Genomic DNA, 26,481 nt, shown 5'->3' on the forward strand with positions numbered 1-26,481 from the left:
ATTCTTCTGTTTGTCTTTATAGTTACACAGTTTTACTTTTATCTCTTTAGGTATTGATTTTATTTCTATTTATCCCTTAGAACTTGTTTTGCTTCTTGAAATCAAATGCCTTTTTTTGATGGGAAAATTCTCAGCTATTTCTTCAAACATTACCTCTCTTATTCTTTCTTTTGGAAATTCTCTTATATATTGGATATTCTCTTTCTATTTTAATGCTTCTTAATGTCTCTTATATTTCTCATCTTTTTATCATTCTAGGTAGTTTCTCAGCTTTATCTAGTTCTGGGGTTATAAACTATGGCCCGCAGGTCAGCTACTTTTTTTTAATTTTATTAAATTTATTGGGGTGACATTTGCTAATAAAATTATATGTTTCAAGTATACAATTTAATAATACATCATATTTATAAGTCAGACAGAAAAGGTTGAGAACCATATGATTTCACTTATATGTGGGATATAAAACTGAAAGCAACAAATGAACAAGACAAACAGCTACTTGTTTTCGTAAAGTCTTATTAGACTACAACAATGCGTATTTATACATATACTATTTACATGTTGACTAGCTGCTTTCACACTAAAAGGTAGAGTTAAGTAACCGCAACAAAAACTATGTGGCCTGCAAAACTTAAAAATTTACTGTCTGGCCCTTTATAGAAAACATTTGCAGATCTCTTTTCTAGTTTGTTAATTCTGTCTTCAGATATGTCTATTTTCTATTTGACCTAACTATCTTTTTTTTTTTTTTTAATTGACTTTCATTTCTAGAACTTTAGAACTTCTGTTTGGTCATTTTTTAAAGATGCCATGTTCTTTTTTTGTATTTCAGTTCTTTTTTTTTTGAACATGTATTTATCACATACTTCTATTATGTAAAGTTATTGGAGGTTTAATACTACTGTTTGTTATTTTCTCTCTAGCTTCAGGGTCAGTATTTATTTTTTTTCTCTAAATATTGAATTTCGAATTTTGTTAAGTGGGGCTTTATCTGTGCAAATCCTGTGTGACCTGGTTAAGGGGGTATGTTTCTTCTAAATAGTTTTGGGAGTATGTTTCTCCTAAATAGTTTTACGTTTCCTTTTGCCTGTCACCCATTGCTAGTACTGACTGTATTAGTTTCATGTTGCTGATGTAACAAATTACTATGAATGTATTAGTTTAAAACAGCACAAATTCATTCTTTTATAGTTCTGCAGATCTGAAGTACAAAATGAATCTTATGGGGCTGAAATCAAGGTGCAGGCAGGCAGTACTGCATTCCTTTTGGAGGTATCAGGGGAGAATCTGTCTCTTTGTCTTTTCCAGCTTTGAGAGGCCACCTGCATTCCTTGGCTTTCAGGCCCTTCTTCCATCTTTAAGCACTTCACTTCAACCTCTGTTGTGCCATCTCATTTTTCTGCCTTTGAAGTTCTTGTCTCTCTCTTCTAATGAAACTTGTGTTTACATTGAGGCCCACCTGGATAATCTATAGTGGTATTCTCATCTCACGATCCTTAAATTATTCAAAATCTTTTTTTTTTTTAATGTAAGGTAACATTCACAGCTTCTGGTCATTAGGACATGGACAACTTTGCGGAACCATTATTCTGTCTACAACACTGGCCCAAAGCAATTTTATATTACTTTGTTAACTTGAGGGTTCCTGGTTTATGCAAGTATTATATACATTAGAGTACCATAATCACCTGTGCTTCAGGTTTGCAGTTGTAAATTCTCAGAGAAATTGCTCCTCCCTACACCCTGTTTCAGCAGCATCCCATCATTACCTTCTCCATCCATGTTGTTTCAGATTTGCAAGATTTCATTTATTATGGCTGAATAGTATCCCATTGTATATGTGTACCACTCTCGTTATTCATTCATCCATCGATGGACACCCAGGTAGCCTTTATATCTTAACTATTGTAAAGCTGCAGTGAACATAAGAATTCATATGTTTTTTTTTTTAAATAGCATTTTGGGTTTTTTCAGATAGATACCCAGAAGTGGGGTTACTGGGTCCTTCTTTGTCTCTCGTTATAGCCTTTATTTTAAAGTCTATTATATCTGGCATTAGTGTTCCTACCCCAGCTTTGTTTGTTTCCATTTTTATGAAATACCTCTTTCCATCCCTTTTCTTCCATTCTGTGCGTGTCCTGAAATCTGAAGTGAATCTCTTGTAGGCAGCATATGTAAGGGTCTTGTTTTCCTACCCATTTATCGACCCTATCTTTTGAATGAAACATTTAATCCATTTATATTTAAAGTAATTATTGATAGATATGTAGTTATTGCCATTTTATTATTCATATTTTTGATCTTCTTTTTCTTCTTTTTAAAGTCTCTTTAACATTTCCTTTAACACTGGTTTGGTGGTAATGAACTCCTTTAGCTTTTTGTTGTCTAAGACGCTCTTTCTCTGTCCTGTTCTACATGATAGCTTTGCTGGGTAGAGTTATCTTGGTTGTAGGTCCTTGCTTTTCATCCCTCTGAATATTTCCTGCCAATCCCTTTTGGCCCGCAAAGTTTCTTTTGAGAAATCAGCTGACAGTCTTATGGGAGCTCCCTTGTAGATAATTGGCTGCTTTTTTCTTGCTGCGTTTAAGATTCTCTCTTTGTCTTTAACCTTTGAAATTTTAATTATGATGTGTCTTGGCATGGGCCTCTTTGGGTTCATCTTGTTTGGGATTTTGCACTTCTTGGGCTTGTATGTCTACTTCCTTCACCAGGTTATGGAAGTTTTCCGTCATTATTTCTTCAAATAGGTTTTCAATTCCTTGCTGTCTCTCTTCTCCATCTGGTACCCCTATGATGTAAATGTTGGTATGCTTTTGTCCCAGAATCTCCTTAAAGTATCCTCATTTATTTGGATTCTTTGTTCTGATTGAGTGTTTTCTGCTACCTTTTAAATCAGGACTCCCAAACCCCCGGGCCGTGGACTGGGAACTGGCCTCACAGCAGGACATGAACGGCGGATGAGCAAGCGAAGCTTCATCTATATTGCAGCCACCCCTCAGCACTAGCATCACCACCTCAGCTCCACTTCAGATCATCAAGCATTAGATTCTCATAGGAGCACTGGTCTCTGGTGCCAAAAAGTTGGGGACCACTGTTCTAAATCACTGATTTAGTCCTTTGCTTCATCTAATCTACTCTTGATTCCCTCTAATATATTCTTCATTCCACTTATTGTATTCTTTATTTCTGACTGGTTCTTTGTTATGTTTTCTACCTCTATTTTGTGTTTTGTATCTCTTTGTTAAAGTTCTCACTGAGTTCATTTACTCTTCTAAGTTCATTGAGCATCTTAATAACTAATGTTTTGAACTCTGCATCTGGTAGATTGTCTCCATTTTGTTTGGTTCTTTTATGGAGCTTTGTTCTGTTCTTTCATTTGGGACATGTTTTTTTTGTTTTCCCATTTTAGCTGCCTACTTGTGTTTGGTTTTATGTATTAGGTAGGGCTGCTATGTCGCCTGGTCTTAATAGAGTGGCCTTATGTAGTAGGTGCGCTGTGGGGCCCAGTGGCAGTTTCCCCTGGTCACCTGAGCTGAGTGCTCCAGGTATGTCCCTTGAATGGGTCATGTGTGCCCTCCTCTTATAGCTGAGCCTTGGTTACTATTTGCATACCAGTGGGAGAGATTGACACCTAGGTTGATTGGTTGTGAGGACTGGCTGGTGAGGGGCTGGCTCATCAGAGCAGGGTTTGCTTTAGCCGGACTCTGCTGCCTGCCCAGGCTTCCCTATGGGTGTGTTGGCCTCAGATGCAACCCCGGGTAGTCCTCCAGCTTGGTCTGAAGTCAGCCACCAAGAGTGCTGGCCCCGGGGCCTCTTGGGAGGGGCCCTACTGCAGGCCAAGTTCAGCCTACGCCTGTGCCCTTCCCAGCGCCACACAGCATGAGCCACCAAACAATTTGCAGATGGCTGCCACCCACACTAAGCTTAATGGTGCCTAGAGAGGCTAAGCCACAAACAGAGGCTAGCTGCTGCTAGTGCTGGGCTTGAGACTGCTCATCAAGAGGTACAGGGTATGCTGAGGACAGATGCTGCTTTGGGTTTGGGGTTTGTGAAACTTTGAGAGATTTTAGGAAAGTCCACAGCGTGAGCGAAGACAGGACATTTGTATGGAAGAGCTTCTGGAAGTGCCTTGTGTGGGCCAGCAAGTTGGGAGGGCTGGAGTTTTCAAGGAATTACCAGAGTGGAGTGACCAGCCTTAGCCAGGTTGATGGAGACTCAGATTTGGCAGCTGTCTGCATCTGCATGCCTGGAATGGGGAGGGCTCAATAAAGAAACAATGGCTTCTATCAGCACTTCTTTCTGGGAGAAAGCTGCCCCTTCAACCCTTACTCTCAAGCCAGATAACTCAGTTCCTCCTCATATGTCTCTGGCACTTTTAGAGTAGCTGCCCTAGCCTTGGAGTTGAGAACAAGTGAGTCCATCAGCAAGTAAATCTGTGCACAGGCCGCATAAGAGGGTCCAGCTGCCTTCAGTCTCATTCACTTACAATCTCTGCTGGTTTTCACAGCCAGAAGTTGTGGAAACTTATCTTTTCAGCATCAGAACCCCAGGTTAGGTTTGGGACCCCTCACTCTTCAGGGAGGACCTCCGCAGCCAAGGTATTGCTCCTGATCTTTAACTGCTACATGCAGCTGTAGGACCAGCCTACTCCATGTCTCTGCCCCTCCTATCAGTCTTGAGGTAGCTTCTTCTATATATCCTTGGTTTCAGGCTTTCTCTTCAGCTAGACTTTAGGTGATTCTCAATGACAGTTGTTCTGCAGTTTACTTGTAATTTTGATGTGGTCATGAGAGGAAGCAAGCACAGTATTCACCACTCCACCGTCTTGACCGGAAATCCTCTTACTCTAAACATTTCTTTTTGAAATATACCACATTAACTTTGTTGTTGCTGATGACTTGAATTACTCCAACTAATTCTAATTTGTAGATACAGTACAAAATCATTACCTTGTATTTTTGCTTATGTCTCAATTAAGTTCTCTTGAATGGGTTAGAACAATGCTTGTCAAACTACAGTAGTATTCTGGCAGTTTGTGGGTGGTGTTAGAATATGAAGTCCAAGAATAAACAGTGGAGCAACTGCCTGTAATGTAAATTTATAAGTATTATAATGCATTAAATGCATTAAAACAAAAATTTTTTGAACAAATTTTAGACTTACAGTAAAGTTGTAAAATTAGTACAGAAAGTTTCTGTATATACTTCATTCATCTTCCCCTAATGCTAATATCTTATGTAACCATAGTATAATGACAAAACTCAGAAATTAATATCGGTGGAATACTAACCACTAAACAATAGACCCAATTTGAATTTAACTAATTTTTTTCAGTAATATTCTTTTCCTGTTTCAGAATCTGGTTCAGGATCCCACATTGCATTTAGTTGTTAATAGTCTCAAATTATCTTCTGCAAGGTACACTGATGTTTGCCTAATGGTGATTTTTAAATTTTCTTCTCCCTTCCACCTTTATTTATTTTTTACAGTTCTTCTGTAAAGAAGAGCTTTTTCATCTCCCTCACTCGTTTATTCAGTTATTTATATCAGTATGGGTTCTTGGATATTTATTTTATTCTGCGGGTTGTAATCTAATTCTACCATTGTTTATTTTGTTGCTCATGTTGTTCCACCTTTGATGATTGTGAATTCTTTTTAGGATGTTCTTATGTCTCTGTGAAATGTCCCATTCTTGTTTGATCACTTTCTTACTTTCCAACACTACAAAATGTTCCAGATTCATCTTGTATTTCCCTCCTCTAGCCCTAGGATCAACCCCTTAAACAGGAGCCCTCTCTCCATGTATTTGCAAATGATATTTAGAAACCAAGTGCTGAGTACCAGGTGTGCTCATTCCACTGCAGTGTTATTTCTTCTAGGTTCTCTCAGTAGATGGAGCTAGTTAATATATTTATGTACATTAAGCTCTACGTACACATCTATATTTCTGTATTTGTCTACCTGTGCATATGTAAACATTTAAAAATATTATCTAAAAATGGAATATAATGGAATAAGATGCAAAATTTACCAGAATTTTAAGAGTACGCATGAAATTTTATCATTTTGTCCTTGTAGAGGACTACTGTAAGCCATCTCTGGCATAAGCTTTCTCTTAAGCCATGAAAACTGCTTCGAAGGACACAATGAGAAGTTTTGTATTAGTATATACTTCACCTGCTTTGCGATGTTTGGTACATAGGTGCTCAGTAAATAATTTTTTGGATAAATGGCTCAATGTAAGAGTGTATGAATGTGAACAAGTCAGGACCTTCTATCATTCCATGATGGTGGTCAGAAAATGTAACTAGGCCTTCTCCCATATGGGAGATTGGAGATAAAGTAAATTAACTCTTGCAATTCATCACCACCGCTGGAACAATAACAGCACATATCCTAGCTTCATCTTGGCATATGAAGAGCCTTCTTTCTGTCACCTAGCAGAGCACCGTCTGTGTGTAGACATTTTTATAAATTCCAGTTGTTGATAATGTAGGGATTGGGAGAGCTTGCTTTTTGTCTGTTGAAGGATAAGAAAGTTTCCATAGAACATGTTTGGTTTGTTTTTCAGTTTTTCCATTTTTTTAAAATAATTTTTCAGTCATGGCAAATGAAAGCCGCTCGCTATTACTTTTCTTTAAACTATGTAATATGTTACAGTGAGGATTATACTCCAGACAGTGGTTGACAAACTATGGTCCATAGGCCAGGTGCTTCTTTTTGTGAATGGAGTTGTATTGAGATACAGCCATGCTCATTCATTTATGTATTGTCTATGTCTGCTTTTGTTATACGGTGGCAAGTTGAGTAGTTGGGATAGAGACCATATCTAAAATATTTACTATCAAGCCCTTTACAGGAAAAGTTTGTCGACTCCTGCCATAGGTAATATTTTTAGCTCATATAAATATATACTTCTTTAACTATTCTGTACAGTAGCCATCTTCTGTATTAAGTGAAGACGGCAAAGATAGGATCAGAGAAGAAATAATGATTTATATTGTAAAATTTATTAAAATCCTGCTTAAGTTTTTTTTATTACAAAATATATGTACACTATATCGTGAAGTCAAAAGTAAGAAAGTATACTGCTGTCATTATTTTATATATGTCATGAACATTAGTTATGACCTTTTTCTATGTCATACTACGTTAGTTAGAATGAAAGAATAAGGGGCTATAATAAAGAGACCCAAAATACAGTGGCTTGAAGAACAGTTACTAAATATAGTTTATGATTAAAACAAATAAGAGTTCACCATTAGTAGGGAGATGACTGCTCCAAGAAGACTCAGGCTCCTTCCTTCTAGTTTCTTTAGCATGTGGCAGGGTATTTCTTGTTTGCATGGTCTAAACTGGGTCACAGGTTTGCCCAGTTTCAGCTTCTAGGAAGGAGGTAGAGTGCGAATAGACCTTTCTCATTTTAAGGCCTGGGCTTGGAACAGCAAATATCACTTCTGCTTATATTCCCTGGAAAAAACTTAGTCATATATCCACAAATAGTTGTATGGAGGCCTGAAACCCATCTCTAGCTTGATGGCCACATATCTATTCCCAGCTGGGGAGGAAGGGGAAATTTTGGTGGACAGGTAGTAGTTTGTGCTGAGGTGCGTATGTTTTCTTACAGAAGATGTACTTTTTTATTTTTACTTAACACTTTAACATATGAAAAATATGGTTTTTCAGTTGTAATGGGCTGTATATTGTTTTTTTTTTGTTCGGACACACAATTTATATTAACCTGTTCTCTACTGCTCTATTTTAAGGTGTTTCCAGCTTCCCGATATAAACAAAAGGTGGACATCTATATGCATATGGATTTTATTTGTGTATGTCTGGTATTTTGGATAAAAAAAAAGTATTGTCCCAAGTTTTTACCATGTTTGTATATTTGTAAAATGGCCTTAACATTTTTTTCTTTTTCTCTAAACTGTCACAGAGTCAGTTTGATTTATTGAGCTTGTATATCTTATGTGCCTCGATAAAACTAAATATAATGGTAAGGAATTAGGTAAAATTCACTTTTTTTGCTGGAAGGTTTATGTAGTTAGCCATTAGAAGTGACCTGAACTGATAATTTCATCTTAACAAACTATTGTATTATTTTCTTATTTTGATTAAAGTCTTTCTTACATTAAAACATTAAACATTAAATGAGACAAAAACTATATGAATAACAATAGACAAAAATACACTTTGTTTTATGTATATGTATTACATTCATGACTTTGTGAAGATCAACTTAGCACTTTAATCTTATGCCACTGTTTATAATTATATACCATTTAAGTGATGATGGTAGATGGTTCTGAGGCGGCCTATTAGAAAATACTAAGGACAGTCTCTGTTGATTTGTAAGTACTATCCAAGCATCATCACTATCAACATCAGCTAATCTTATTCAGAATAGTCACTTCATTGCTGTGTTGTCATAAATTTCTGTAAACAGATTTTTAAACTAAAGTTAACTTCTGCCAAATTGTAATTGAAAGAGCTAAATTTTTGTATGCCAGCTATCTGTCTCAATAAATGTAAAATCTGTCGTTCTTTTCAGATAACTACATTTGCTGTAGATATGAATGAGCTGTTGACATGTGAAATTTCAAGAATAGATGTTGTGATTTAGAAAAGCCATTTGCAATTCAAAATGTAGAGATTGGTATTTACTTTAAACTTGAAGTTACTAAAGGGACTTGCAACAAGACCAGAAGTTTATTGTTGAACCCAAGCTACTTTTACCAATAATTGTCTACACAGTCTCAGTCGATCTTTTCTCCTAATCATATAAATCAGTGTTTGGTTTTATTGTTTTTTTTTCCTATCAATCTTCACTTTCTACTATAACTGCTTCAGGCAGAGAGAGAAAATTAAATAAATTGAAAACAATTATGTTACCTCGCTGAATTCATTTAAATTCATTTTTTCTAAGAGTTTTTGAAAAAAAGTACTCAGGTCTGAGGTATTAAAGTCTCATTATATAAAGAATTTAGTGGATTTCTGATGTGGGCCTAAATGAATGTCATAAATATAGCTGTTGATGTTTTAATCTTATAAAATAACCATATTACTATTTCTAAAGTTGAAAACATTATGCTTTTAAATAATTTGACCAAAGAAGCATGTAAATCTAAACAGTATTATCTTGTGTGGGGTTATGAACTGATGTCACTAGTCCATGTCTATCAGTTTCTGGTCTAGATTTCTCTTTGGTCAGCCAAATGAATCTTTTTTTCAGATTTAGAAATTTTAATTCTCTTCTCTCAGCATTACAAAAAAAATTAGACCAAAAATTAGTAAAGCTATAAAACATTTTTTCTTTGAAAACATCATTTTATTTATTTATTTACTTATCTATTTTTATTAAAATTGTTGGGGTAACATTGGTTAATAAAATCAATTAGGTATCAAGTGTACAATTCAATAATATGTCATATGTATGTATATCACATTGCATGTTCACCACCCAAAGTTAAATTTCCTTCTGCAACCAAATATTTGACCCCCTTTACCTCTGTCTACTTGTCCCCTCCCCGCCTTCCCTCTGGTAACCACTGATCCACTGTCCATGAGTCTCTTATTGTTTGTCATATTTGTTTGTTACTTTCAGTTTTATATGCCCCATGAGTGAAATCATACGGTTCTCAACTTTTTCTGTCTGACCTACTTCGCTTAGCATGATAATCTCAAGATCTATCCATGTTGTTGCAAATAGCAGTATTTCATCTTATGGCTGAGTAATATTTCGTTGTATATATGTACTACATTTTCTTTATCCAATCTGTCAATGGATACTTGGGTTGTTTTCATGTCTTGGCCACTGTGAACAATGCTGCTGTGAACATTGGGGTGCATAAATGTGGATAAAAGTGGATGAATGTTTTCACATTTTTTGGGTAAATTCCCAGAAGAGGGATTGCTGGGTCATGTGGTAATTCTATTCTTAGCTTTTTGAGTAACCTCCATATTGTTTTCCGTAGTGGCTGTACCAATTTACATTCCCACCAGCAGTGTATGAGGGCCTAATTTCCCAAATATGTAAAGAACTCATACAACTCAACAATTAAAAAAAAAAATCCAATTAAAAAATGGGCAGAGGACCTGAACAGACACTTCTCCCAAGAAGATATACAGATGACCAGCAGACATGAAAAGATGCTCAACTTCACTAGCTATCAGGGAAATGCAAATCCAAACCACAATGAGATACCACCTCACACCTGTTAAAATGGCTGTCTTCAACAGGACAAATAATAACAAGTATTGGAGAGGTTGTGGGGAAAAAAGGAACCCTCATATAATGCTGGTAATTTTTTTTTTTTTTTCAGTTAGGAAGTATATCTAGGAATCTTTTTAAGAATTGTGATATAGAGAAGTAAACAATTATTTTGTCTCTGGAGGTTATTTTTTTTGTGTGTGTGTATGTGTAATAAAAAATCTTTTTTCTCTAATATATACATAAGCTTGTCATTAAAGTTCAAGCAATGCATATGTCTATATACTACATAGACATATACATATATACATTAAAATATGCATATCATTCGTTCCACATACTACTCCCACACAAGTACTGTTAGTATGGTATAGTCTATCTGGAGGACTTAAAGATAGTTCACGAGAGAAGGATAAATGTATGAGTGAAAGGATAAAAAGAATTGGTGAGGCGAAAATATGCCCTTAATATTGTATCATCATCACATCTATGTATTTGTTCATTTCACATTTAAGAATATTATTTAGTAATATGTTGTGGTACTACTGATGGAAGAACAATGAGAACCTAAGGTTTTTGTGGGTTTTTTTTGCAGATAAATAGCTGATCAAAATGAAATGAGATCATGTAGAATTGTATTGGGAAAATTCATCTCATTATATTTCTTGAGAGCTGTAAAGCTATGACTGACCATTTTGTTTTTTTTCTCAGATATTGAAATAGGCAATTAGTTGCTCGTATTTACATTGTATAATTCCATGAGTTTTTTCCATTGTAGTTGGCATGCAGTAATATATTCATTTCAGTTGTACAGCATAGTGATTTGAGATCTGTATAACTCACAAAGTGATCACCCCACTAAATCTAGTACTCCTCTTCCCGCTTACATGTTTATTACAACATTATTAACTATTTTCCTATGCTACACATTATATCTCCATGTCCACTTTGTAACTATCCATTTGTACTTCTTAATCCCTTTGCCCTTTTTCATTATCCCCCCCAAACCCTCTTCCATCTAGCAGTCCTCAAAATATTCTATCTATGAGTTTATTTCCTTTTTTGTTGTTTATATTTGTTCTTTAGATTCCACATGTATGTGAAATCATGCGATATTTGTCTTTATCTGACTTATTTCATTCGGCAAAATGCCCTCTAGGGCCATCAAAGCAATATCTTTTTCCATACCCTTCCTTTTAGTCTGTGTGTATCTTTTAATCTGAAATGACTCTCTTGTAGGCAGCATATGTAGGGGTCTTATTTTCTTATCTATTCAGCCACTCTACCTTTTGGTTGGAGCACTTAATTCTTTTCCATTTGAGGTACTTGTTGATAGAGATGTAGTTATTATCATTCTTTATTGATGTTTTTGGTACATGTTTTTTTCTTAAAAGAAGTCCCCCAACATTTCTGTAATACTGACTTGGCGGTGAACTCCTTTAACGTTTTCTTGCCTGGGAAGCTCTTTATCTGTCTTTCGACTCTGAATGATAGCTTTGCTAGATAAAGTAATTTGTAGATCCTGGATTTTCATCATGTTGAATATTTTGTGCCAAGTCCTTCTGTCCTCCATAGTTTCTTTTGAGAATTCAGCTGCTAGTCTTATGGATGCTCCGTTATAGTTAATTCACTGCTTTTCTCTTGTGGCTTTTAAGATTCTTTCTTTGTATTTAACCTTTGGCATTTTAATTATGATGTGTCTTGGTGTGGGCCTTTGGGCACATCTTTTTGGGGACTCTGAGCTTTCTGGGGTTGCATGTCTATTTATTTCCCCAAGTGAGGGAAGTTTTCCATCATTATTTCTTCAAATAACTCTTCAACTTCTTGTTTTCCTTCAAGTACCCCTATGACACAGATATTTTTACATTTAATTTTGTCCCATAGGCGCCTTAAATTTTATTATAATCTTGGCTTCTTTTTTCTTGCCATTCTGATTGGGTGTCCTTGGCTTCCCCATCCTCTGTATCAGTAGTTCGAGCCTCTTCTTTATCCATTATTTATTCCCTCTAATATCCTTTTCATCTCAGATAATGTATTCTTCATTTCTGACTGATTCCCTTTTATAATTTACATTTCCATTTTTATGTTTTTTTTTATCTCTTTGTTAAATTTCTCATTGAATTCATCTATACTTCCCATAGTTCATTGAGCATCTTTATAACCAGTGTTTTGAACTCTGCATCTGGTAGATTGCTTGACTCTATTTTTCCTGGATCTCTGTTCTTTTCTCTCATATGGTTTCTGCTTCTTTGTCTTCCCATTTTGGCTGCCTTTCTGTGTCTGTTTCTATTTACTAAGCAAAACTCCTAAGTCTCCCAGTGTTATTAGCGTGGCTTTGTGTAGTAGGTGTCCAGTGGCACAGTCCCGAGAGGGGTTCAGCTGCAGGCCAAGTTTAGTCCCAGCCTGTTCCCCTCTGGGATCACCTGTTAAGATTCAGCAAGCAATCCGCAGATGCTGTGCTTATAGTTTCCTCAAAAGGCCATGCCAGAAACCAAGGCCAGCTGCCAAGAGTGTGGGTTTTGGAGCTGCTCAGCAAGGAGCACTGGACTTGCAGAGGACACAACTGAATATGGCTTGGGTAAGGCCATGGGTTGAGGGAGGTGGAGTCTCAGGGAATCTTCTAGGTGGAGCAACCTCTGTTACTCAGTTTTTTGACATCTCATCTATGGCGGTGCTGAGAACGTACACTGGGAGGTGGGGAGAACTCAACAGAGAGATAGTGGATACCACAGGCACCTCTGCTAAGTAGAAAGCCTCACCTCCAGCCCTCACTCCGATATCTCAGACTACCTCCATAAGTCCCTGGTACCCCCCGTGGAGCCGACCCAGCGCTGGTGCTCAGAGCGAGCAAGACTGTCTCCGTGAAAGTCCAGTTGCTAACAGGGCCCCTTTAAGGGGCATCTTCAGCCGCCAGCTGCAACTGCAGCAGCTTCTGTCCCACTCAGCCACAAGGTACTGGGCAGCCTCATATATTCACCCCCTCCTACCTTTTACCATTGCAGATTGATTATTTCTCTCCCTAGTTGTGGTGCTTCTGTTTCTCTAGATCCCCGGTGACTTTGCTTGCTGTTAGCTCCGTGTTTTTGTTACAACTTTGATTTGGTTGCAAGAGGGATAAACAAAGCCTCCATCATCTACGCCATTTTTTCCCAGAATCCCCTGGCTGATTGATCATCATTTCTCATGGTGCTTTCTGGGCTCACTTTCATCACCATTGACTTGACATTATTTTGAAAAATCCATTTTTCTTTACCATGTTATTGTTCATTATGTTTTGTCACTGAGATGGGAGACACTAAAATTTGTCAAGAATTTTGACTTCTCAAGAAATATATAGATTATAAATAGAAACCAGTAGTAAAACCCAAATGAGATAATGGGCTTTGCTTGTCCCTGAGTATTAAGAGGTGAACAACAAAATAGACCATGAATCCTGCCTTCATGATGACCCTGGACCCTAGGGGTTATTGGCATTAAACATACATAAATTATAAATTATGCTTCTGAAGGAAAAAAGGGCAGTGCTATAAGAGAGTAACCAGGGCATGATTTAGATTTGGTGGTAGGAGGCTGGCATGAATGGGAATGGTTACAATAACCTCTTACTGACTTATAACCATGGATGTGAGACTATGAAGATAGAATTTTGAGAGCTAGCATCATTTTCCTTTTATAGAAGGAGTTACTTGGTTTCTTATTCTAGTTTTGTGTGTCTGTGTGTGTATGTGTGGCTTATTAAAGTTCTTTGCATCTGCAGTATTCTGTCATATCAATTTTATGACATTTTTCTGCCCCCAAAATTAACTCTGCATATGAAAATTTTAGGTCTGATGCCTTGCTTCTGTAATGAAAGGACACAGATACTCTGTGTAGATGTTCAATGATTATTTGCTTCTGAAAAAAGAAACCAGTATTGATTCAACAGCTACTCCTACTGTGAAGTTCTTTTTAGTAGCTTTTAGTTTGTGAAAATTGAGGTCTGCTTATGTTTTAAGGCAAAAATAAAATGGCATGACTCTTTCTCTTATACTGAAATACTCGCACATATGTGACTAAGGTAGCTCAAAGATAAGTATTTGAAAGGTTTTAGATTCAAGACTACCATAAAGGGATAGGGAAATAAAAGAAAATGTAATCTCACTTAGAAATTTTTAATTTTTAACTTCTATTATTTAAATAAAAGAAAACAGTGTTCATCTGTAAGGGTGAGAAAAATGTATATAAAGTATCAAAAAATCAAGTGTTTCCCTCATTTTCTCCTTTCCGTATCCTCCCATATTAAAGACAGATTTCATGATGTCTGTGGCACTAATTTACGCGTGAAAGTAATTTTCATTTGTTTAACCTATTCTAGTATCTAAGAATAGGTTTTTAATAGCTGTATTTAATAGCTGTATGCTATTAAAGATACAGCGTGATATGATAATAATGCTATCATTTACTGAATATTTGCTTGGTACTGTATTAGATTCTTTACAAATATTAACTTATTACAATTCTCTAAAAAAAGTGTAATTTCCCTCCTTTTGCAGGTGAGGAAACAAACTTAGAGAATTGAAATAACTTGTCAAGCGTCACATGTCTATTAAGGAGAAGAACCAAGATTTTAAACTCAAGTCTATTTGATTGCAAAGCCTGTGCTCTTTCACTAAGACAGGCTGTAGGGTTGGAAAACAAATACTAGGCTTGATGATCAAGAGACCGGATTCAAGTTGTGACTCTGTCAGTCATTAGTTATGTGACTTGTGTTGTTTTCCTCAACTGTAAAGTGGGTCTAGTGCACAACCTTCCTTGAAGAATCACTGCAAGGGCCCAGTGGGGTACCTGTAAAAAGTCGAGGTACTGCTGGCAAGGTCTGACAATAAAATGTAGCAGGTTCACTAAAAGGCTTTTACTTTGGGATCATCAGAAATATGTTCATCCTTTCTTTTGGGGGGCAGTCGGAAAAAAAGTCCTTGGAAACAACTTGAATTTTTATGGTTTTGAAATAGAAATATCATTTTATCTTTAGGTTACTGAAATCTGTATGAAAGGCACTTCATTTGCAAATGACAATTCTTGCATAAGGAGAACTTTTTTTCCCATAGAGCTCAAACAGAGGCTAGATTGATTGAGATAGCTCTTTGCAGAAATCATGATACATCAGCTTCTCTATAGATATTACTAACTTTGACTTGTTTTATTCAGTGGGTTTGAATTAAGATAGCTCGCATGCAACATAGAAAACTACATACAAAGATAATTGAATGTACATACACATTTTTTCACTACATCTTCCCTTTACCCTCCTCCCCTTGACCAACTTCTTTACCATTCACTCTCCTTTGAAAAGAAAATAAAGAGAAATCTTTTTCTCTTATATTTTTCTTTCTCCTTGTTTTGGTTTTGTTTTTACTTTGAAATGGCAACTGTCTGTACCAGCCTCTTGGGGGTTTGAAGAATATCAATCAGCTTCATAGCTGGAACCAGAGTGATCTTTAAAGCAATAAACTTTAAAGCTTTTTCCTGTCACTCTAGTTTCCTTTTATTTCCATTAATGAAAATGGAGTTTCATTTGCCTTTCCATGACAAAGGAAGGGTTAAATTTTAGGAACTGAGACTACTCTGAAGTAGAGGAATGAGAAAAAGGGAGAGAGAATCAGCAGCCCTCGATCCTTTGATCTGTCACTTCTGTCCTTCCTTCAGCTGTCTCCATTCTTGTATCTCTCTCTCTCTCTCTCTCTCTTCTTCCTTCTCAGAGTTGTCAGTGAACCTAGCTATATCTGGCTGGCCCTTGACTTTAGTAATTGCCAGTGAAAGGGCACTAGAGACATCTTGGGCATGTTCTCTCTTGTCCATACTTTGAAGGGGAAGGAGGCGAAGCTACTATGTGCTGGGCACTGCTTTAAGTGCTTTCATTCCTATTTTACAGATAAAGGAACAGGCTTTAAAGAGTGGCCATTGTAAGTAAGGTTATTGGCTGAAGTCATACAGCTAGTAAGAGGCACAGCTGAGATTTGTACCCAGGTCCATCTGATCCTAAAGCCTTGATTAATAGCAATGCATCATTCTCCTTAAGTTGCTCCTCATCTAGTCAGAGGAAACATTCCTGCAGTCTGATTACAAGACAATATGACAGCTCTTATTGAAAACATGTGCAGAGCTTTGGAAGCAGAAATCAGTTCTGCTTATATATTGGAGAGCTGAAGACCTCATAAAGATGATTCTGGCTTGACTAGTTCCATCATTAGTATTGTGATGGAATAGCATTAATAAAAGCAGAGAGACGTACAGGCATTTGGCTCACTCAGGCAATATTGAGTGGCTGATGCATTTGATGTATGGCAGAGAAGGCTGATGTCCAGAGATAAGGCTGGAGCATTAAATTGGAACTAAGTTTTGAAGGGTCTTGTAGTGATGCTGAGGATTTTGGACTTGACTCTAGAGGCATTAGTGAGTTATTAAACATCTTTAAGCCAGGGAATGACATAATGTGATCTGTTGAGACCTGATCACAGTGACAGTAATGTGGAGGTTGGGTTGGAAGGGGGAGAAACTAGAAGCAGGGAAGCCTTTGAGGAGGCTAATGAATAAATGGGATAAGAGATAGGGCCTGAAATAAGGCAGCAGTGGGTAAGGATGGCAAAGATAGAAAGGGTTTGAGAAATTATCTAGAATTGACACGTGAGGAAAGAATGGTGAGTGAGTTCAAGCATTTTTAGCATAGACAGCTGTAAGAATGGTGTTGGTATTTATTGAAATGGGGGAAAATCAAGAGGAGAACCAAGCTGGGGGTGGGGGACAGATGATAAATTTGTCTTTTGGACATATAGAGATTAAAGTTAATCTGGGATATTTAGTGAAGGGAGATGTCAAATAAGCTGATGACTCGTGATTTGTATTTTCAGCCCAGAAATAGCTATGAGTCTGCAGCTCACCAGAGGGGCCCAGTGTGGAGATAACAATTTGTAAGTCATTAGCACAGTAATAATAATTGAGTTGGTTGGAATAGATGAGATAACGAGGAAAAGAATTTAGGGCAACCTTCAGTATATTTACCTATTCATCTATCTAGCTTAGTTGTCTAAAAATGGATTTCAGTGGGTGGACTAGTGTGGAATGACTAATAACTCTAAAAACAGAAGGTCTCTCTCTAGTACTAAGGATTGGGAACACAGCTTGGTGGGTACTTCATTCTGGCAAACTGATCTGATTGCCAGAGCAATTTCCTATAGCCTCATGGCATTCTTAAAACCAAGTAAGGCTTTGGTTTTCCTCTGTAACAATGGAATTGCACGTGCATACTCTACCAAAGAGGCTCACCTTGATCTTGGAACGAGGGGAAAGGAACTCAACTTTCTTGTGTTTCAGGTATGTGGAGCTTTTAGTAAATGAGAATTTGTAAAAGGAGTAAGTTCAATATATTTTCTAGCCTGTTCTATTATTTGTCAACCAAGAAGATAGAAAAATGTCATAATTCTTTGTAGTATTCCAACCAAACTTAATTGGAATAATCCTTCTTAATGTGCATGGTATATTGATTGTATTCAATACTAGCTGGGAAACGGATATTAGTAGACATGTCACACTATTATTTTACTACTCCTATCATATAAAGAAAGATATTTGTGCACATAAAATAGGAGATATGCAATAAAATTGGGTGCATTTTAGGTCCTAGAAATGAATAGTCCCTTTAGCTTTGCCATTAGAGTAATTGTAGTTATGAAGTTATGATCTCATTTTCATTATCCAGATGAATTGGAGAAGCAAAACAAAAATTAGAGTTCATTGCCTTTACTAAATCAGATTCCAGGATTCATATTATATGCTTATGTTTATAATTTTAAATATTCCAATCTTGTAGATTATAGGAGACGGTGTTATAAAGGGAAAGAGAATAGGCTTTGGGCCTGATAGGCCCTGGGCTTAAATCCAGGCTTTGCCATATCCTAGCTGAGTAAGTTAAACAAGATACTCAATTTCACAGTGGTTCCCAATTTTAAAATGGAGATAATTATAGCACTAATCTCTCAGGATTCTTCTGAAGATTAAGTGAGATAATGAGTGGAAAATGACAAGCTCAACAGACATAATATCCTCTTTTTTTCTTTACCCTTAAAATGAATTAAGCCAGTGTTTCTTAGAATATATTCTATTGAATTCTAATCCATCCAAATGCTTTTTTCAAAAAAAGTATGCTCATTGTTCAACGCAATTTGTTCCCTCTTGGAGAGAATGGACGTTAACATATTTAATGATTCTGAGAGACTCTGCTATAAATCATTTTTGGATGGCGATTTAACTTTTTAAACCTAGCATTTTCAAGTTTATTTTGTCATTGTACCTTTTTTTTCCCTTGAAACGTCTATTAATAGTCCATGCTATTGATGGGATACAGTTTGGAAAAGGTGAATCTAGTAATCAGGTCTGGGTACTATTCAATATCTAACTGTTTGGCTTCATTGAACCACAGCTACCATTATAATATGTGGACACTAAATGATGCTAGCCAACTTAGAAGTTTGAGGTTGCTTATGTTGTAGACAGGTTCAGGAGAACTGAGCTTCAATTAGTTCTGCCATTCTTCCATTGTTATGGAAGAATCCATGAGAAAATAGTTGTGAAAACAATTTTGAAAATTAAAAATCCTACCAGTGGAAGGTGGTATTACAACTATACTAGGAAAATTGTAGGACAGTGAATAATAGAATAGGGGAGTCTAGAGATTGAGCTATGCAGCTTTCCATTCCATTTTCCATTTCCATTGAACACACTTGGACCCCATCAGCTACCTGCCCCAAACGTTTTCAACTCTTGGACTTCTTAATAATTAAAATGATTCCCAGATGAAAGTGCCTGAATGTCAGTAGCTCTCTATCTTTTGTCAGTGTTCTTGTACTTGCTTACAGAACCCATTTCCCAGTACAGGATGTAGTTTAGCATCATGTAGCTATGGCTGTTGCTGAATATTAAATACTGAATTTTAATTATGTACAATGGAGAAGAAGATTGTTATGGTTTAAGTAATAAGCTTTAATTAATAAGTTTAAAGCTCAGCCTTCTCATACAGTTCAACTTTATTTTAGGTCCACCAGTAATGTATTTTCTATTAGAAGACATTAAGCAAAGTAGTACTGCTTTAGCATTAAACACTATATAAATGATGAGAAGTCTCATTACTGTTTTAACACTATTTTTTCTGTATTTTATTGGCTGGTTTAATGGAGACAGTTGTGTAACTCATTTCCTTTGTCTGGAAAAACTTAGTACTCTGATTAAGCTTTGTGAAACTTTAGGAAGATTAAAACCTTGTTTTCTATAGTTTTAAGGTAAACATTTCATACAGTGAAGAGTATTATGATTATTAGGCTTTTCTACCTTTGAAAATAAAAGTACCCATTTGTGATTTTTACTATTTTAGCTGAAAATTTTAGATCACTTTCCAATCATGAAACTTTAGAGGGCTTTAGACATTATTTTTATGGTATGTTTAAATACTGTGAATACTCATTTTCTAGTTCCACAAAGAACTAGTTTTATGGAAGTCTTTTTTATCATATAAAATAGTGTTTCTGGCGATAGAGATAAATGTCATCCTTCATCATAAACTGCTTTTTCCTTTACTTGATGTACAGAGGCAGTTGTGACACAAAATTGGCAGAAAATGTTCTATTTCTGTTTTTTCTCATTTTTTTTTTTTCCTCAGTCAGGAAGTTCTTTATCCTTAAAATAAATTATATCTGTGAGATTTTAAAACAAATTCAGTAACCTAACCTTTTTATTCCCTACAGAAACATTTTAAAGACAGTGGAAATAGTATTTTATAAATTGAATTTGAATGTCAGTTCTGAAGCTACATCTGTAAAGATAAAATTTAAGAAAATATTTAGTGGTCTTTAAGTTTTACTATTTCTATTGCTATGTCTGTTATTAGAATGTTATTGATTTTGTACAATATAAAAATATTTCAATATATTTTTTTTCTTTTTTGTTATATTGATTCTGATACCTAAAGTCTTTGGCTTTCTCTTTAAAGGATATTACAAACCATATTTAGAACCCTACGAATACCAAAATAAATTTAGTCAAAACATATGTTGGTTTTATAGTGAGTTTATTAATAATTATGTTACTGTAATGAAAACCATGTTTCATCTTTTACATACACAATTGAATGAGATCACCAGATGTTGATGTTAGCAGCGCATCAACAGGAAAGGTTGAAAATGGGAGCTGCATGGAAATATACTAGAACCAATTAGCTCTGTCAAAGACCATATGACCAAGTATAGGGGAGAAAAATAGATTTTGACTACAAATTGACCTCAGGTCATTTAATAATGGAAAAAAAAAAAAAAAACAGCAAAATGAGCCTTCTTAGAGTGTTTTTAGACATTTGATAATAGCAGAGAATACCTTGGAAATTGGCATATCATGGACAGTGTTTGAAAATGTGTTAGATTATTTTTGGGTTTCTAACATTTTATTAATGTTGATTTTCAGACAAATATTGGGAAAATTTTACTGTGAGCACCTTTATGTATCTACTGCCTAGATTCTGCCATTAACATTTTGCTGTATTTGCTTTATTACATAACTTTCAATGTATTCATTTTTCTGTCCATCTTTTCATCTTATTGTTTAATGTATTCAAAATAAATGTGTACCTTTAGTCTAGAATGCTTCAGCATGCATATCGTTAAATAGAGTTCAGTATTTATTTTTTTACGAGATAATATTACATCCAGTGAAATGCACAGATTTTGTGTACTCTTTAATAAGTTTTAGCAAATGCATACACTTGTGTAGCTGAGAACTTTATCAAGATAGAGAACATTGTCATCACTCCAGAAAGTTCCCTCATGCCCCTTCAAAGTCAAGTTCTGCCTTTACTCCCGCCCTCAAAGGCAGCCACCCTTGGGATACTTTTCACCATAGATTAATTAATTTAGTTTGTTCTAGAACTTTATGTAAATGGAATCATGCAGAATACACCCTGTGGGCAAAACATAACGCTTCTTTCACTTAGCATAATGTTTTTGAGATTCATCTATGTCGTTGCATGTATCAGTAGTTTTTTCCTTTTCATTGGGGAATAGTATCCATTCTGTGGATATACCACAGCTTATTTATCCATTCTCCTATTGATACATACTCAAATTGTTACCAGTTTGGACCTATTAATGAATAAAGATGCTTAAAAAAACTTTTACAAGCCTTTTGTGAACATTTGCTTTTCTTGTGTGTAAATACGTAGGAATGGAAAACTGAGTCATAGGATATGTATATGTTTAGTTTTGGAAGAAACTGCCCAACATTTTCCCAAACTGTACCATTTTACGCTCTCACCAAAATTTAGGAGCATTATGGCCATCTACACCAACACCTGGTATTGTCATTCTTTTTAATTTTAACTATTCTAGTGGATATGTAGCCGTATCTCATTATGCTCATTTTTAATTCTTATTTTAATATGTACTTACCTAATAACTAATGATGTTGAGCACTTTTTCATGTGTTCATTAATCAGATGTCTTCCTTTGTGAAATCTGTTTAAATCCTTTGTCCATTTTAAAAATTTGAATATTTATCTCATTAAGTTGAAAGAGTTCTTTATATATCCTGGATACTAGACCTTTGTCAGATATGTTTTGTGACTATTTTAGTGTGTGCCTAACTCATTCATTTTTTTATATGGTGTATTTTGTGGAGATGTTTTTCATTTTGATGAATTTCTAATTTATCAATAGTTTTTATTTCTGTGTACTATCTGAGAAACCTTTATCTACCCCAAATGTCAGATTCCTGATGTCTATTACTTATAAATTGGTGTATCCATTAAAATATTTTACTTAGATCTTGATGTTTTCACCCAGTAGTCAGAACTTCTCTCACTTATGACCTTATGGTGGCTAAAAGAAATCTAAAAATCTCAAAAAAATATATAGACAGTGGTTTCAGGGTATTTTTTTTCCAACACTCATTCCTTCTTTTCTGTTTGTTCATTGGAGTGTTATTTAGAAAATGTGATGGGATAGCTAAAATTGTGTATTATTCTCTCAGGCAAGAGAGAAGAGGATATAAATTACTATGAGAAAACCACTAATTCTAACATTTTTCTTTTTTTCCTCCCGCTTCTCTATACTACTGGCTATTGCCCACTATTCTTCCATTGTTCTCTCTCATCCAAGGGATTACACCTCCTAGGCCTCCTGACCAACATATTAACAAGGGGTGGCCATCTAGAATTGTTAGAATAGCTGAAATTCTATCTAAATATCAAAGCCCACTTGAGATTTTGGACCATGTATGAATTTTGCATTATCCCTTAGAGAACCACCAGATTATAAGCAGTAATCTAATATTAATAGATCTACTTTCACAGGTGGTCATTTTAACCTTTTTTTTTTCCATTAGAGTATATTTATGATAATTGGTAAAATATTTGAGCCTAAAAGCTGACTATATTCTTCAGGTCCACGTCATCAGTTGAGGAGAAATGTATCAGAATTTCGAGAGGATATCCAGTAGCATTATGTTGAGTAATTCTGGATATCATATTAAAGATTTTATTTAGTTTTTGTTTAATTAAAAAAGCTTTTGGAGACCAGGCAAAATGGCATAGATGATAGAAGCTTCATTCGTCGCCTCTTGCTACCACATCAAAGTTGTGACAGAAACATGGAGCAAAACAGCAAGCAGAATCACCTGGGGTCTAGATGAACAGAAGCCCTACAACTAGAGAGAGAAATAATTAATCACCCTGCAATGATTGAAGGTAGGAGGGGGTGAACACAAGGCTTAGCGACTGAATGGGACAGAGGCTACGGCAGCTGCGAACATTCCTACTTAAGGGGCCTTGTAAGTGGCCGGACTTTCACGGGGACAGACTTGCTTGCTCTGGGCACCAGGGACTTACAGCAGTACGCTGAGTTGTCGGAGCAAGGGCCGGAGGCGAGGCTTTCTTTCGGGTAGAAGTGCTGGTGGTATCCACTGTTCCTTGGTGAGCTCTCCCCCTCCCCGCCCATGTGCAGATACAGCGCCACCATAGCTGAGACATCATCAAACTGGATAATGGGTCGCTCCGACCTGAATTTTCCCTGAAACTCTGCCTTCCTCATCTCTCAGCCTTACCCAAGCCACATGCAGGTATATCCTCAGCAAGTTCTATGCCACTTGCTGAGCAGCTCCAAAACCCACACTGGTGGCAACTGCCTCAGTTTCTGGCATGGCCTCTTGAGACAACTATAAGCACAGCATCTGTGGATTGCTTGCTGAATCTTAACAAGTGGCCCTGGAGGGGCACAGGCTGGAACTAAACTTGGCCTACAGCTGAACCCCTCTCGGGACTGTGCCACTGGACACCTACTACACAAAGCTCCATTAAGAAGACTGGGAGACTTAGGAACTTTGCCTTAGTACATAGAAACAGACACAGAAAGGCAGCCAAAATGGGAAGGCAAAGAAGCAGAAACCATATGAGAGAACAGAACAGAGCTCCAGGAAAAATGGAGTCAAGCAATCTAACAGATTCAGAGTTCAAAACACTGGTTATAAAGATGCTCAATGAAATCAAAGGAAGTGTAGATGAACTCAGAACTAACAGATAAAAAAACATAAAAATGGAAATGGAAATCATAAAAGGGAACTAGTGAGAAATGAAAACATCTGAGATGAGTATATTAGAGGGCATTAATTGAGTGGATGAAGAAAAGGATCAAATCACCAATATAGATGGGGGTGGGGGGAGCCGAGGACACCCAATCAGAATGGCAAGAAGTAACCAAGATTATAATAATTTAAGGAACTTATGAGACAAAATTAAGAGCAACAACATCCGTGTCATAGGGGTACCTGAAGAGGGAGAACAAGAAGTGGTAAATATATTTGAAGAAGTAATGACGGAAAACTTCCCTAACCTAGTGAAGGGAATAGACATACAACCTCAGGAAGCTCAGTGCGTCCCTAAAAGGATGAACCCAAAGAGGCCCACACCAAGAGACATCATAACTAAAATGCTAAAGGATAAATACAAAGAATCTTGAAGGCAGCAAGAGAAAAGCAGTTACCTACAAGGGAGCACCCATGAGACTGGCAGCTGATTTCTCAAAAGAAACTATGCAGGACTGAAGGGACTGGCACAAAATATTCAACATGATGAAAACCCAGGATCTACAACCAAAAACACATTCCGCAAAGCTATCGTTTAGAGTCGAAGGACAAATAAAGAGCTTCCCAGATTTAAAAACAAACAAACAAACAAAACTAAAGGAATTCATCAACACCAAGCCAATATTACAGGAATTGTTGGAGGGTCTTTGAGAAGAAGTGTTCTATCAAAAACAGGAATAAAGAATGGTAATAACTACATATCTATCAACAAGTACCTCAAATGGAAAAGGATTAAGTGCTCCAATCAAAAGATAGAGTGGATGAATGGATAAGAAAATGAGACCCCTGCCTACAAGAGTCTCACTTTAGATTAAAAGACACACAGATTAAAAGTAAAGGGATGGCAAAAGATATTGCCTTAATGGACCTAGTGGGTATTGTGCTGAATAAAATCAGTCAGATAAAGACAAATACCTCATGATTTCACTTACATATGGAATCTAAAGAACAAAATAACAACAACAAAAATGAAACAGATGGGAGGGGATGTTAGTGGGGACAGTGAAAAAGAGCAAAGGGATTAAGAAGTACAAATGGAGAGTTACAAAGTGGACATGGAAATACAAAGTGTAGCATAAGGGAAATAGTCAACAATATTGTAAAATATATGTAACGGGGAAGAGAGGTACTAGATTTAGTGGGTTGACCACTTTGTGAATTATATAGATTTCTAGTCACTATACTGTACAACTGAAACTAATAAGTATGCCAACTATAATTTAAAAAAAAGAAAAGTTACTGAATTGTACAATGTCAATATGGGCAACTAATTGTTGTATTTCAATAAAGCTGTGGGGAAAATGAATTTTTGTAGATTTTTATTTTATTAGAGAAAGATACAGAGAAGCAAAAATGAAAACGAAAATAAAACCAAGAATCTTGCTCACCCCAGAATCAGAATGAATGCTGTTGTAGGTGGGATTGAGTGTACTTTGTGGTTCTTTATACACAGAATCAATAAATGTGAAGAGTTTTGCAAGGATTGGGAAGCCCAATATGTAGTGCAGAATTAGAGAGTTCTGGTTGCCAAAATCTCCTACTTAAGAATGTTAATCAGAAGTCCAGTGTCTACAAGTTTCTGATCCTAGTTAGGAGACCTCTGGGTTCTGTAAAACAGAGCAATCTTCACAGGACTGTGAAATGAAGAGTAATTTGTTCACCCAGTTATCAGTGGGGATGTTGTTCTCTTTATACTTACCACAAAGTTTTGATTTGAAAAACTATGTCCCAGTATCTACATTGATTTTTAGCCCTGAAGGCTAAGAATAGCATAGGGCCTACCACTAGATTTAGAGTGGCCAGTTATGTGTGTGTGTGTGTACATATAATAATACTTTTTTTTTTTTTCTCCTGCTGTGGGAGATGGGTTTGGTGGTAGTGGTGGCAGTGGATATTTAAATGCTTATAGAAAACTGAGCAGTTTTTCCAGTGGCTTTCTTTGAGATCTACCAAGTATTCACAGTCATTTTTGTTAACCCAGGAGTAAGATTTTTTCATGTCATCTGCTCAGTGCCCATATCCAACTGTTAATAATCCAAAGAGATTTAATTCTTTATACAATGAAAAGTTACCTTTAGCTACTGAGAGGTCCACTTCTATTTATTTCAGTTTACTATTTTCTCTAGTCTCAACATACCAATTATGTGTGCTTTTGAACTCAAGTAGCAATATTGAAAATGAAATGAGTTGAAAGATCAGGGTAGTTTGTTGATGAAGATTGGTGACTAGATTTTTATACCCTTTTCTTTACTCTTATTTTTTATTGTTACAGGAGAAACTACTATGGAGGAAACTGGGCCAGTTTTAGCTTTTCGGGACTACTGTCCTGGCTAAAGGAATACCAGGTAAAGTTCTTATGTGACTTTTTAATTTGCAAAGTTGTATTTTGTGTCACATAATAATCTTGCATTGAAGAAAACCCTAAGCTTCATCTGTAATATAGGATTGGTATCTTATTCTTATTTATTTATTTGTTTAACAAAAATTATGCAGTCACCATTTCAGCTAATATTTTTCCAATGCCTTCAAAATATAGATGACTTTTTAAATATAGATATATTAATTGAAGAATAAATTATATATACTTGATACCATTTTGTAATTATTCTGTATGC

The 26,481-nt window shown here is 36.1% G+C and overlaps 1 protein-coding gene across 5 annotated transcripts in view; it reads left to right on the forward strand.

The window, feature by feature from the left end:
- CHM (CHM Rab escort protein) overlaps positions 1 to 26,481 on the forward strand; it is a 192,502-nt gene that overhangs the window by 32,480 nt on the left and 133,541 nt on the right. For 3 of the 5 annotated variants that reach the window (XM_039870201.1, XM_039870206.1, XM_039870205.1), the window contains exon 3: positions 26,139 to 26,211. In XM_039870201.1, coding sequence (XP_039726135.1) covers positions 26,139 to 26,211 — 73 coding nt within the window. Of the gene's footprint in view, positions 1 to 17,100; positions 17,161 to 17,450; positions 17,564 to 26,138; positions 26,212 to 26,481 lie in introns of those variants that run through there. The other 2 variants (XM_039870203.1, XM_039870202.1) reach the window with 2 other exon arrangements.

This window comes from Pteropus medius, unplaced genomic scaffold (assembly GCF_902729225.1).
Source record: "Pteropus medius unplaced genomic scaffold, Ma_sr-lr_union100, whole genome shotgun sequence".
Taxonomy (NCBI): Eukaryota; Metazoa; Chordata; class Mammalia; order Chiroptera; family Pteropodidae; genus Pteropus; species Pteropus medius.